Source organism: Coregonus lavaretus (genome assembly GCF_964263955.1).
Source record: "Coregonus lavaretus genome assembly, chromosome: 8".
Lineage (NCBI taxonomy): Eukaryota > Metazoa > Chordata > Actinopteri > Salmoniformes > Salmonidae > Coregonus > Coregonus lavaretus.
In genome coordinates, this window is record NC_139995.1 from 43,827,117 (window position 1) to 43,840,389 (window position 13,273).

The following is a 13,273-nucleotide window of genomic DNA, read 5'->3' on the forward strand; positions in this document are numbered from 1 at the left end:
TTGTTTGCTACAACACCTTGCTTGTTTCAGCAAGGAGCAACCAAGTTTAATCACGTTGTAAAGAGTCCATGTCACTGTGGAAACAGACTCAACCTCGCACATGCCAGGCTGTCCCATCTTCAGTTAGCTGTTCGTTACACACAACAACAACAAACGGTTACAAAGTTTTTTTCCCCATCCATAATCGTCGATTATACGGTATTTGTGCCAGCCCTACTTCCAATAGAAGTAGTTGATTCAGGCCACATTATTTGAAAATACTCAAATAGACAGAAAATTATTATTTAAATAACAAATAATCAAATACACATGTATTTGAACCCAGGTCTGACACACACACACACACACACACACACACACACACACACACACACACACACAATTGAAATCTACAGAAATCTCCACTGTGGATAGCATTATAACTTTGACTAGTTGTTGTTGATGATTAGTGAAATGTGGCTCACCATGTGTGCTATATCTGTTTTGATCAGGGGTGTTCCTATAGCATAAACACAGCATCACCTTTTACTCTATTTATACTCACACAGTAAAGTCCCTGTGATATTTACTTTTAGACATGGCTCCTATAACCCAGTCCCCTCGTTAACGTGACTTGAAGGAACTCTGTGTTCCAATCTAGAACTGTGTGCTGATCTAGAACTTGAACTTCTAACATAGAACTCAGTGTTCTGATCTAAAACTCAGTGTGCTGATCTAGAACTGTTATTTTTTTTGGGGGGTGGGGGCGGGTGTTTTTTTGGTGATACATTGAGAATGAGTCAGACTACATTACACACTATTAGGGTTTCAAGTAAACAGTATCGCTGCAGATAAGCAACATCTAGTGTTTCCCTCGAAACGCCAACACTCTTGTCACACAACTTTGCCACTGAAACGTATTAATAACACCATTCTGCTCAGGCAGTGGGCAACAGGCAGCTTAAGTACTGACGGTAAAAACACTGGAGATGGAAAACAACTCCAGAGCTACTCACTGTTTGAGTTTGATAGTTTACCCCAAGGAGGCACATTAAGGTGGCAAGTGAGGGGCTTCATGTTTAAGCAGAGTTTACGTTATACGAATAGAAAAGCAAGTTCACTGAATTCCCAGTCATTAAAACCTAGTGTTGGACTGACTGACACACATGCACACTATGGCGCTTTCTCAATTCCTTGCACCTTCTCTCCTCGCCTCCTTCTCAGCCGTATTGGAGAAGACTCAAGGTCCCTCCCAACTGACCCTCTTCTCCAATGTGTTTTGAGAAGGAGGCAAGGAGAGATGATGTGAGGAATGGAGGAAATATTAATTGGGAAAGAGGCTCAGAGAGGAAAGTGGTCATGGAGGAGGCATGGAGCACCACCTCGGCTGGTCTCAGTCAATCTGTTCTCACTCTGGGGGAGTTATTTCTCCTCGTGATGAATTCCTCAGGCGCCTCTGCCTCTCCTCCCACACAGAGGAACTCAGACACTCTTCCTTCTCTCTCTCGCTCTCTGTGTGGCTCTCCGCTGCCCGGCCTGCCCCTGCTGTGCTGGGTTTCCCATGTTTTCATCCTGGCCTAGCCTAGTAGCGTAGCCCTGACCTCAGGTTAGGTCTAAAATTAAATGGATAGAATAAAACACCCATAACATGGTCCTAAATTCTCAAGTGGAACATTGCATTGAAGTGGATTGTCTCTTCTACCCCACTCTATTTCTATGGGGTGTAGCAGAGTGGATAGAACAGAATGCACTTGGTTCCAAATTCTGAAATGGAACGTTGCCTTATAATGGAATTTCCTCCTTGACATTCTAGTTTTAAACAGGGTGTTGGAGAGATCCCACTAGAAACAGAACGGATAGAACAGAACACATGGTTGGAACAGAATGTGTAGAATGGAACGCACATGGTTCTAAATTCTGAAATGGAACATCACTTGAATCGTATTGTCTCTCTTAGCCAGTGTAATTCTATGGTGTCTCCTACCCCTGGCATTCCTAGCGTAGCTCCTGGGCTCCACTGGGAGAACCCTTTGGCAGGCATCGGCAGAGATTACAACTCATGGAGGGAGCAGGCTGGAACTCACCAGCATTGGGCAGATCCCTGACACACACACATTTACACAGTGGTGGAAAAAGTACTCAATTCTCATACTTGAGTAAAAGTTAAGATACTTTTACTCGAGTCATTTTCTATTAAGTTGAGTCACCCAGTAAAATACTAGAGTAAAACTCTAAAAGTATTTTGTTTTAAATATACTTAAGTATCAAAAGTACAGTCGTGGTGAAACGTTTTGAGAATGACACAAATACTAATTTTCACAAAGTTTGCTGCCTCAGTTTTGATGATGGCAATTTGCATATACTCCAGAATGTCATGAAGAGTGATCAGATGAATTGCAATTAATTGCAAAGTCCCTCTTTGCCATGAAAATGAACTTAATCCCCCCAAAAACATTTCCACTCCATTCTCAGCCCTGCCCCAAAAGGACCAGCTGACATCATGTCAGTGATTCTCTCGTTAACACATGTGAGAGTGTTGACGAGGACAAGGCTGGAGATCACTCTGTCATGCTGATTGAGTTAGAATAACAGACTGGAAGCTTTAAAAGGAAGGTGGTACTTGAAATCATTGTTCTTAATATATGCCATTTAGCAGACGCTTTTATCCAAAGCGACTTACAGTCATGCGTGCATACATTTTTGTGTATGGGTGGTCCCGGGGATCGAACCCACTACCTTGGCGTTACAAGCGCCGTGCTCTACCAGCTGAGCTACAGAGGACCACGGTTAACCATGGTTACCTGCAAGGAAACATCATTGCTTTGCACAAAAAGGGCTTCACAGGCAAGGATATTGCTGCTAGTAAGATTGCATCTAAATCAACCATTTATCTGATCATCAAGAACTTCAAGGAGAGAGGTTCAATTGTTGTGAAGAATGCTTCAGGTCGCCCAAGAAGGCAGAAAGCATCAGGACCGTCTCCTAAAGTTGATTCAGCTGCGGGATCGGGACACCACCAGTGCAGAGCTTGCTCAGGAATGGCAGCAGGCAGGTGTGAGTGCATCTGCACGCACAGTGAGGCAAATACTTTTGGAGGATGGCCTGGTGTCAAGAAGGGCAGCAAAGAAGCCACTTCTCTCCAGGAAAAACATCAGGGACCCACAGATATTCTGCAAAAGGTACAGGGATTGGACTGCTGAGGACTGGGGTAAAGTCATTTTCTCTGAATCCCCTTTCCGATTGTTTGGGGCATCCGGAAAACACCTTGTCCGGAGAAGACAAGGTGAGCGCTACCATCAGTCCTGTGTCATGCCAACAGTAAAGCATCATGAGACCATTCATGTGTGGGGTTGCTTCTCAGCCAAGGGAGTGGGCTCACTCACAATTTTTCCTAAGAACACAGCCATAAATAAAGAATGGTACCTCCGAGTGCAACTTCTCCCAACCATCCAAGAACAGTTTGGTGACGACCAATGCCTTTTCCAGCATGATGGAGCACCTTGCCTTAAGGCAAAAGTGATAACTAAGTGGCTCAGGGAACAAAACATCAAGATTTTGGGTCCATGTCCAGGAAACTTCCCAGACCTTAATCCCATTGAGAACTTGTGGTCAATCCTCAAGAGGCGGGTGGACAAACAAAACCCCACAAATTCTGACAAACTCCAAGCATTGATTATGCAAGAATGGGCTGCCATCAGTCAGGATGTGGCCCAGAAGTTAATTGACAGCATGCCAGGGCGGATTGCAGAGGTCTTGAAAAAGATGGGTCAACACTGCAAATATTGACTTTTTGCATAAACTTCATGTAATTGTCAATAAAAGCCTTTGACACTTATGGAATGCTTGTAATTATACTTCAGTATACCATAGTAACATCTGACAAAAATATCTCATAACACTGAAGCAGCGAACTTTGTGAAGACCAATACTTGTGTCATTCTCAAAACTTTTGACCACGACTGTAAATGTAATTGCACACCAACACTGACATTTACAAACAAAGCATTTGTGTTTAGTTAGTCCTCCAGATCAGAGGCAGTAGGGATGACCAGAGTTGTTCTCTTGATAAGTGCAGGAATTTGACCATTTTGGCTATCAGGGAAGTACTTTTGGGTGTCAGGGAAAATGTATGGAGTAAAAAGTACATTATTTTCTTTAGGAATGTAGTGAAGTAAAAGTATTCAAAAATATAAAAAGTAAAGTACAAATACCACCAAAAACTACTTAAGTAGTACTTTAAAGTTGTTTTACTTAAGTACTTTACACCATTGCATTTACACATATAGAAACATGCACGTAAACACGTGCGCAAGTGCACATACGCCAAAAATATCCTCAGCAATCTACACACAGTCTACACCCCGTAATGGCAAAGCAAAAACAGGTTTGTAGACATTTTGGGACGTTTTTATTAGATATGTAAATAAGGTATTTCCGTTTTTTATAAGTATTCAGACCCTTTGCTATGGGACTCTAAATTGAGTTTAGGTGCATCCTGTTTCCATTGATCATCCTTGAGATGTTTCTACAACTTGATTGGAGTCCACCTGTGGTAAATTCAATTGATTGGACATGATTTGGAAAGGCACACACCTGTCTGTATAAGGTCCCACAGATGACAGTGCATGTCAGAGCAAAAACCAAGCCATGCGGTCGAAGGAATTCTCCTTAGAGCTCCGAGACAGGATTGTGTCATCCTTAAATGGAAGAAGTTTGGAACCACCAAGACTCTTCATAGAGCTGGCCGCCTGGCCAAACTGAGCAATCGGGGGCGAAGAACCTTGGTCAGGGAGGTCACCAAGAACCCGATGGTCACTCTGATAGAGCTCTAGAGTTCCTCTGTGGAAATGGGAGAACCTTCCAGAAGGACAACCATCTCTGCAGCATTCCACCAATCAGGCCTTTATGGTAGAGTGGCCAGACGGAAGCCACTCCTCAGTAAAAGGCACATGACAGCCCGCTTGGAGTTTGCCAAAAGGCACCTAAAGACTCTCAGACCATGAGAAACAAGATTCTCTGGTCTGATGAAACCAAGATTGAACTCTGTGGCGCAGTGGTCTAAGGCACTGCATCGCAGTGCTAACTGTGCCACTAGAGATCCTGGTTCGAATCTAGGCTCTGTCGCAGCCGGCCGCGACCGGGAGACTTATGGGCGGCGCACAATTGGCCCAGCGTCGTCCAGGGTAGGGGAGGGAATGGCCGGCAGGGATGTAGCTCAGTTGATAGAGCATGGCGTTTGCAACGCCAGGGTTGTGGGTTCGATTCCCACGGGGGGCCAGTATAAAAATAAAATACAAAATAAAATAAATTATTCACTAAGTCGCTCTGGATAAGAGCGTCTGCTAAATGACAAAAAAATATATATATACACTGCTCAAAAAAATAAAGGGAACACTAAAATAAAACATCCTAGATCTGAATGAATGAAATAATCTTATTAAATACTTTTTTCTTTACATAGTTGAAAGTGCTGACAACAAAATCACACAAAAATTATCAATGGAAATGAAATGTATCAACCCATGGAGGTCTGGATTTGGAGTCACCCTCAAAATTAAAGTGGAAAACCACACTACAGGCTGATCCAACTTTGATGTAATGTCCTTAAAACAAGTCAAAATGAGGCTCAGTAGTGTGTGTGGCCTCCACGTGCCTGTATGACCTCCCTACAACGCCTGGGCATGCTCCTGATGAGGTGGCGGATGGTCTCCTGAGGGATCTCCTCCCAGACCTGGACTAAAGCATCCGCCAACTCCTGGACAGTCTGTGGTGCAACGTGGCATTGGTGGATGGAGTGAGACATTATGTCCCAGATGTGCTCAATTGGATTCAGGTCTGGGGAACGGGCGGGCCAGTCCATAGCATCAATGCTTTCCTCTTGCAGGAACTGCTGACACACTCCAGCCACATGAGGTCTAGAATTGTCTTGCATTAGGAGGAACCCAGGGCCAACCGCACCAGCATATGGTCTCACAAGGGGTCTGAGGATCTCATCTCGGTACCTAATGGCAGTCAGACTACCTCTGGCGAGCACATGGAGGGCTGTGCGGCCCCCCAAAGAAATGCCACCCCACACCATGACTGACCCACCGCCAAACCGGTCATGCTGGAGGATGTTGCAGGCAGCAGAATGTTCTCCACGGTGTCTCCAGACTCTGTCACGTCTGTCACATGCTCAGTGTGAATTTGCTTTCATCTGTGAAGAGCACAGGGCGCCAGTGGCGAATTTGCCAATCTTGGTGTTCTCTGGCAAATGCCAAACGTCCTGCACGGTGTTGGGCTGTAAGCACAACCCCCACCTGTGGACGTTGGGCCCTCATACCACCCTCATGGAGTCTGTTTCTGACCGTTTGATCAGACACATGCACATTTGTGGCCTGCTGGAGGTCATTTTGCAGGGCTCTGGCAGTGCTCCTCCTGCTCCTCCTTGCACAAAGGCGGAGGTAGCGGTCCTGCTGCTGGGTTGTTGCCCTCCTACGGCCTCCTCCACGTCTCCTGATGTACTGGCCTGTCTCCTGGTAGCGCCTCCATGCTCTGGACACTACGCTGACAGACACAGCAAACCTTCTTGCCACAGCTCGCATTGATGTGCCATCCTGGATGAGCTGCACTACCTGAGCCACTTGTGTGGGTTGTAGACTCCGTCTCATGCTACCACTAGAGTGAAAGCACCGCCAGCATTCAAAAGTGACCAAAACATCAGCCAGGAAGCATAGGAACTGAGAAGTGGTCTGTGGTCACCACATGCAAAACCAGTCCTTTATTGGGGGTGTCTTGCTAATTGCCTATAATTTCCACCTGTTGTCTATTCCATTTGCACAACAGCATGTGACATTTATTGTCAATCAGTGTTGCTTCCTAAGTGGACAGTTTGATTTCACAGAAGTGTGATTGACTTGGAGTTATATTGTGTTGTTTAAGTGTTCCCTTTATTTTTTTGAGCAGTGTATATATTTTTTTGGCCTGAATGCCAAGTGTCACGTCTGGAGGAAACCTGGCACCATCCCTACGGTGAAGCATGGTGGTGGCAGAATCATGCTGTGGGGATGTTTTTCAGCTGCAGATACTGAGAGACTAGTCGGGATCGAGGGAAAGATGAACGGAGCAAAGTACAGAGAAATCCTTGATGAAAACCTGCTGCATAGAGCTCAGGACCTCAGACTGGGGCGAATGTTCACCTTCCAACAGGACAATGACCCTAGGCACACAGCCAAGACAACGCAGGAGTGGCTTCAGGACAAGTCTTTGAATATCCTTGAGTGGCCCAGCCAGAGCCCGGAATTGAACCCTATCTAACATCTCTCGAGAGACCTGAAAATAGCTGTGCAGCAACACTCCCCATTCAACCTAACAGAGCTTGACAGGATCTGCAGAGAAGAATGTGAGAAACTCCACAAATACAAGGGTGCGAAGCTTGTAGCGTCATACCCAAGAAGACTGGAGGCTGTAATCGCTGCCAAAGGTGCTTCAACAAAGTACTGAGTAAACGGTCTGAATACTTATGTAAATGTAATATTTCATTATTTTTTTAAATTAAAATGTCTAAAAACCTGTTTTTGCTCTGTCATTATGGGGTATTGTGTTTAGATTGATGAGGGGGGGAAACAATTTAATCAATTTTAGAAAAAGGTTGCAACCTAACAATATGTGGAAAAAGTCAAGGGGTCTGAACTTTCCGAAGGCACTGAGTAATTGGACTGTTCAGTAGTCGCAAATTAATACCAGTACATTTATTTGACGAGGAGATGTTCCTTGTCTGGTCATGTGATCAGGACAAACTCCTGTCCCTAGGTAAAGTCAGTCAGGGATTCAGGGCCCTAGAATAAGGAGGGCCTGTTGTCTGGACCTCTGGCAGTCTCTATGGGGGTGCCACAGGGTGCAATTCTCGGGCCGACTCTATTCGCTGTGTATATCAATGATGTCGCTCTTGCTGCTGGTGACTCTCAGAACCACCTCTACGCAGACGACACCATTTTGTATACATCTGGCCCTTCATTGGACACTGTGTTAACAAACCTCCAAACGAGCTTCAATGCCATACAACACTCCTTTCGTGGCCTCCAACTGCTCTTAAACACAAGTAAAACTAAATGCATGCTCTTCAATCGAACGCTGCTTGCACCCGCCCGCCTGACTAGAATCACTACTCTCGGCGGGTCTGACTTAGAATATGTGGACAACTACAAATACCTAGGTGTCTGGTTAGACCGTAAACTCTCCTTCCAGACTCACATTAAGCATCTCCAATCCAAAGTTAAATCTAGAATCGGCTTCCTATTTCGCAACAAAGCCTCCTTCACTCATGCTGCTAAACATGCCCTCGTAAAACTGACTATCCTACCGATCCTTGACTTCGGCGACGTCATTTACAAAATAGCTTCCAACACTCAACTCAGCAAATTGGATGTAGTCTATCACAGTGCCATCCGTTTTGTCACCAAAGCCCCATATACTACCCACCATTGTGACCTGTACGCTCTCGTTGGCTGGCCCTCACTACATATTCGTTGCCAAACTCACTGGCTCCAGGTCATCTATAAATCACTTCTAGGCAAATCCCGCCTTATCTTAGTTCATTGGTCACCATAGCAACACCCACCCGTAGTATGCGCTCCAGCAGGTATATCTCACTGGTCACCCCCAAAGCCAACACCTCCTTTGGCCGCCATTCCTTCCAGTTGTCTGCTGCAAAAATCTCTGAAGCTGGAGACACTTATCTCCCTCACTAACTTTAAGCATCAGTTGTCAGAGAAGCTTACCGATCACTGTACCTGTACACAGCCCATCTGTAATTAGCCCACCCAACTACCTCATCCCCATATTGTTATTTACATTGTTATTTATTTTGCTCATTTGCACCCCAGTATCTCTATTTGCACATCTTCTGCACATCTATCACTCCAGTGTTAATACTAAATTGTAATTATTTCGCACTATGGCCTATTTATTGCCTTACCTCCATAACTTACTACATTTGCACACACTGTATATAGATTTTCTATTTTCTATTGTGTTATTGACTGTGTGTTTTTGTTTACCCCATATGTAACTCTGTTGTTGTTGTTGTTTTTATCTCACTGCTTTGCTTTATCTTGGCCAGGTCACAGTTGTAAATGAGAACTTGTTCTCAACTGGCTTACCTGGTTAAATAAAGATAACAGAACCTTCCCTTGTCTATCTGTCTCCAGATCTGTCCCAGACGTCGTCTCCATCGCTGTCGGACCAACTCCTCCTGGATCGAGAGGATGGGACGGTGGCCGGGATCAATGTGGAATGTCGGATCTGTGGAGACAAGGCCTCTGGGTTCCACTATGGAGTACATGCCTGTGAGGGTTGCAAGGTGAGTAAGCAGGGATTGAAGGGATGGGAAGATCCCAGGAGGCTCCCAGGATGTGTTACATAAAATGTATTGGAGCAGCTCTTTGCATAGTTTATGAATGATGAAGTCTACTGCTCTATATATCTAATAAACCCTTTCTCACTGTTTTTGCTTTTTCCCCCCCACTGACTCTGTTTCTCTCAGGGGTTTTTCCGGCGGACCATTCGTATGAAGCTGGAGTACGAGCGCTGTGAGCGCAGCTGTAAGATCCAGAAGAAAAGCAGAAACAAGTGCCAGTACTGCCGCTTCCAGAAGTGCCTGCTGCTGGGCATGTCCCATGACGGTGAGACACACACACTAACCACCTTCCCATTCCCACATTTTGTCTAGAGAACGTCAGGGATGTACCCCATCAGTGAGTTTTCCTGCTTGTTCCCAGCAATCCGGTATGGCCGCATGCCGGAGGCGGAGAAGAGGAAGCTGGTGGCGGGCCTCCTGGCGGGAGAGAGAGCCCCGACCATCAACCCCAACGGCTCGGACCTCAAATCCCTGGCCAAGCGGGTCAACAATGCCTACCTGAAGAACCTCAACATGACCAAGAAGAAGGCCCGCAGCATCCTCACCGGCAAGACCAGCGTCAGCCCAGTAGCGTATCCATATGTAAATGAAATATACTGAACAAAAATATAAATGCAACATGCAACAATTTCAACGATTTTACTGAGTTACAGTTCAAGGAAATCAGTCAGTTGAAATAAATTCATTAGGCCCTAATCTATCCACCCACTGGGGAGCCAGGCACAGCCAATCAGAATGAGTTTTTCCCCACAAGAGGGCTTTAATACAGACAGAAATACTTTTCAGTTTCATCAGCTGTCCGGGTGGCTGGTCTCAGACAATCCTGCAGGTGAAGAAGCCGGATGTGAAGGTCCTGGGCTGGCGTGGTTACAATGTGGTCTGCGGTTGTGAGGCTGGTTGGACGTACTGCCAAATTCTCTAAAACGATGTTGGAGGCGGCTTATGGTATTAGAGAAATTAAAATGCAATTATCTGGCAACAGTTCTAGTGGACATTCCTGCAGTCAGCATGCCAATTGCACGCTCCCTCAACTTGAGACATCTGTGGCAATGAGTTGTGAGACAACTGCACATTTCAGAGTGGCCTTTTATTGTCCCCAGCACAAGGTGCACCTGTGTAATGATCATGCTGTTTAATCAGCTTCTTGATATGCCACACCTGTCAGGTGGATGGATTATCTTGGCAAAGGAGAAATGCTCACTAACAGGGATGTAAACAAATTTGTGCATACAATTTGAGAGAAATAGGCTTTTTATGCGAATGAGACATTTCAGGGATCTTTTTTCTTTCAGCTCATGGAACATGGGACCAACACTTGCGTTTATATTTTTGTTCAGTATACATATAACACTTTAACACCAGCTCCATACTCTTTCCATATGTAAATATTATACATTTCATATATTTTAACACCAGGTCAGCTCAATACTCTATCCATATGTAAATATGATACATATAATATATGAACTTCAGCTACAGTGTCGTACAGTACAGACACATAATACTTTAACACCAGCTGTAGCCCAGTACTGTGTACAGTGATCCCTCGCCACTTCGCGGTTCACTTATCGCGGATTCGCTATTTCGCGGATTTTCATAATGCATTTTTTTTTTTTTTTTGGTGCATTGTGCTCTGCATTCTGATTCGCTAAAAACTCACTCCCGCTTCTTGTATCAAAACATGCTACGAATTGTGCTATCATTTTGTCGTCTCGTGCAGTTATGTGTACGTACATAAAACAGCTTGGCAAATTTACATTAAGTTGGCCAAATTATCTTGTAATTTCGAACATCTTCTAAACCCATAATGTCGACGAAACGGCCTACACGTGAGTCACTGTATTTGTATACATGTAATAGTTGCTAATTGTAAAAAAAAAAAAGTTTTCTATTTCGCGGATTTCACTTATCGCGGGTCATTTTCGGAACGTAACCCCCGCGATAAACGAGGGATTACTGTATACATATTCTGCATACTGACTATAAAGCATATGATACCCTCAGACCAGCTCCGATTTTCATCTGGATTAACCTCCTAGAGTCGATGTTAGTATGTGGACATCTAATTAACATAATACAAAAGTCCCCATCAAAATCTGTCAGTTTAAGCTGTGGTTCAATCCACTGCATATGCTGATGTCTCCCTTTCGCATCTGCGGTGAAAGGTGGCAGTGCTAGAGCAGTGTTTGTCAGACCACGAGACATCCCAAAAATCGGTGTTCTCACAAAAACTTCTGTAGCGTCCGAAGGCTTTGGCCCACAAACTATAATGACCACTCTATGGAAAGATGAGACTCTCACAAACACATTGGGTTTGCTTTACGGCCCCCACAAGCGTCACAGGATTTATCTGAAGTCGGTACATCCAATCTGCCAACTTCTGTCTGTAGCGTCTGAACCGTTTCGGCTACACACTAATATGAGGCGAGTCTCTTACGAACACAAACATGTTGATTGTTTTGCTCTAGGACGCTCACAAGCCTCACAAGACTAGTCTGAATGTAGTCCGGTACCAGTTGAAGTTAATGGAAGTGCATTCGGAAAGTATTCAGACCCCTTTACTTTTTCCACATTTTGTTGTGTTACAGCCATATTCTAAAATGATTAAGATTTTTTTATTGTATTTATTTACACACAATACCCCATAATGACAAAGCAAAAATAGGTTTTTAGACATTTTTGCAAAAAAAAGACTGAAATCACATTTACATAAGTATTCAGAGTACTTTGTTGGAACACCTTTGGCAGCAATTACAGCCTCAAGTCTTCTTGGGTATGACGCTACAAGCTTTGCGCACCTTTATTTGGAGAGTTTCTCCCATTCTTCTCTGCAGATCCTCTCAAGCGCCGTCATGTTGGATGGGGAGCGTCGTTGCACAGAGATGGGTTAAAGTCCGGGCTCTGGCTGGGCCACTCAAGGACATTCAGAGACTTGTCCTGAAGCCACTCCTGCGTTGTCTTGGCTGTGTGCTTAGGGTCGTTGTCCTGTTGGAAGGTGAACCTTCACCCCAGTCTGAGGTCCTGAGTGCTCTGTAGCAGGTTTTCATCAAGGATCTCTCTGTACTTTGCTCCGTTCATCTTTCCCTCGATCCTGACTAGTCTCCCAGTGCCTGCCGCTGAAAAACATCCCCACAGCATGATGCTGCCACCACCATGCTTCACCGTAGGGATGGTGCCAGGTTTCCTCCAGACGTGACGCTTGGAATTCAGGCCAAAGAGTTCAATCTTGGTTTCATCAGACCAGAGAATCTTGTTTCTCATGGTCTGAGAGTCCTTTAGGTGCCTTTTGGCAAACTCCAAGTGGGCTGTCGTGCATTTTACTGAGGAGTGGCTTCCGTTTGGCCACTCTACTATAAAGGCCTGATTGTTGGAGTGCTGCAGAGATGGTTGTCCTTCTGGAAGGTTCTCCCATCTCCACCAAGGTACTCTGGAGCTCTGTCAGTGACCATCGGGTTCATGGTCACCTCCCTGACCAAGGCCGTTCTCCCCCGATTGCTCAGTTTGGCCAGGTGCCCAGCTCTAGGAAGAGTCTTGGTGGTTCCGAACTTCTCCCATTTAAGAATGATGGAGGCCACTGTGTTTCTTGGGGACCTTCAATGCTGCAGACAGTTTTTGGTACCCTTCCCCAGATCTGTGCTTCGACACAATCCTGTCTCAGAGCTCTACGGACAATTCCTTCGACCTCATTGCTTGGTTTTTGCTATGACATGCACTGTCAATTGTGGGACCTTATATAGACAGGCATGTGCTTTTCTAAATCATGTCCAATCAATTGAATTTACCACAGGTGGACTTGTTGTAGAAACATCTCAAGGATGATCAATGGAAACAGGACGCACCTGAGCTCAATTTCGAGTTTCATAGCAAAGGGTCTGAATACTTATGTAAATAAGGTAT

The 13,273-nt window shown here is 45.0% G+C and overlaps 1 protein-coding gene across 4 annotated transcripts in view; it reads left to right on the forward strand.

Moving 5' to 3' along the window:
• The window catches only part of LOC311134248 (peroxisome proliferator-activated receptor delta-like), a 49,053-nt gene that overhangs the window by 21,652 nt on the left and 14,128 nt on the right, over positions 1-13,273 (forward strand). For all 4 annotated transcript variants that reach the window (XM_084167872.1, XM_084167873.1, XM_084167870.1 and 1 more), the window contains 3 exons: positions 9,168-9,319; positions 9,503-9,641; positions 9,738-9,958. In XM_084167872.1, coding sequence (XP_084023998.1) covers positions 9,168-9,319; positions 9,503-9,641; positions 9,738-9,958 — 512 coding nt within the window. The remainder of the gene's footprint in view (positions 1-9,167; positions 9,320-9,502; positions 9,642-9,737; positions 9,959-13,273) is intronic.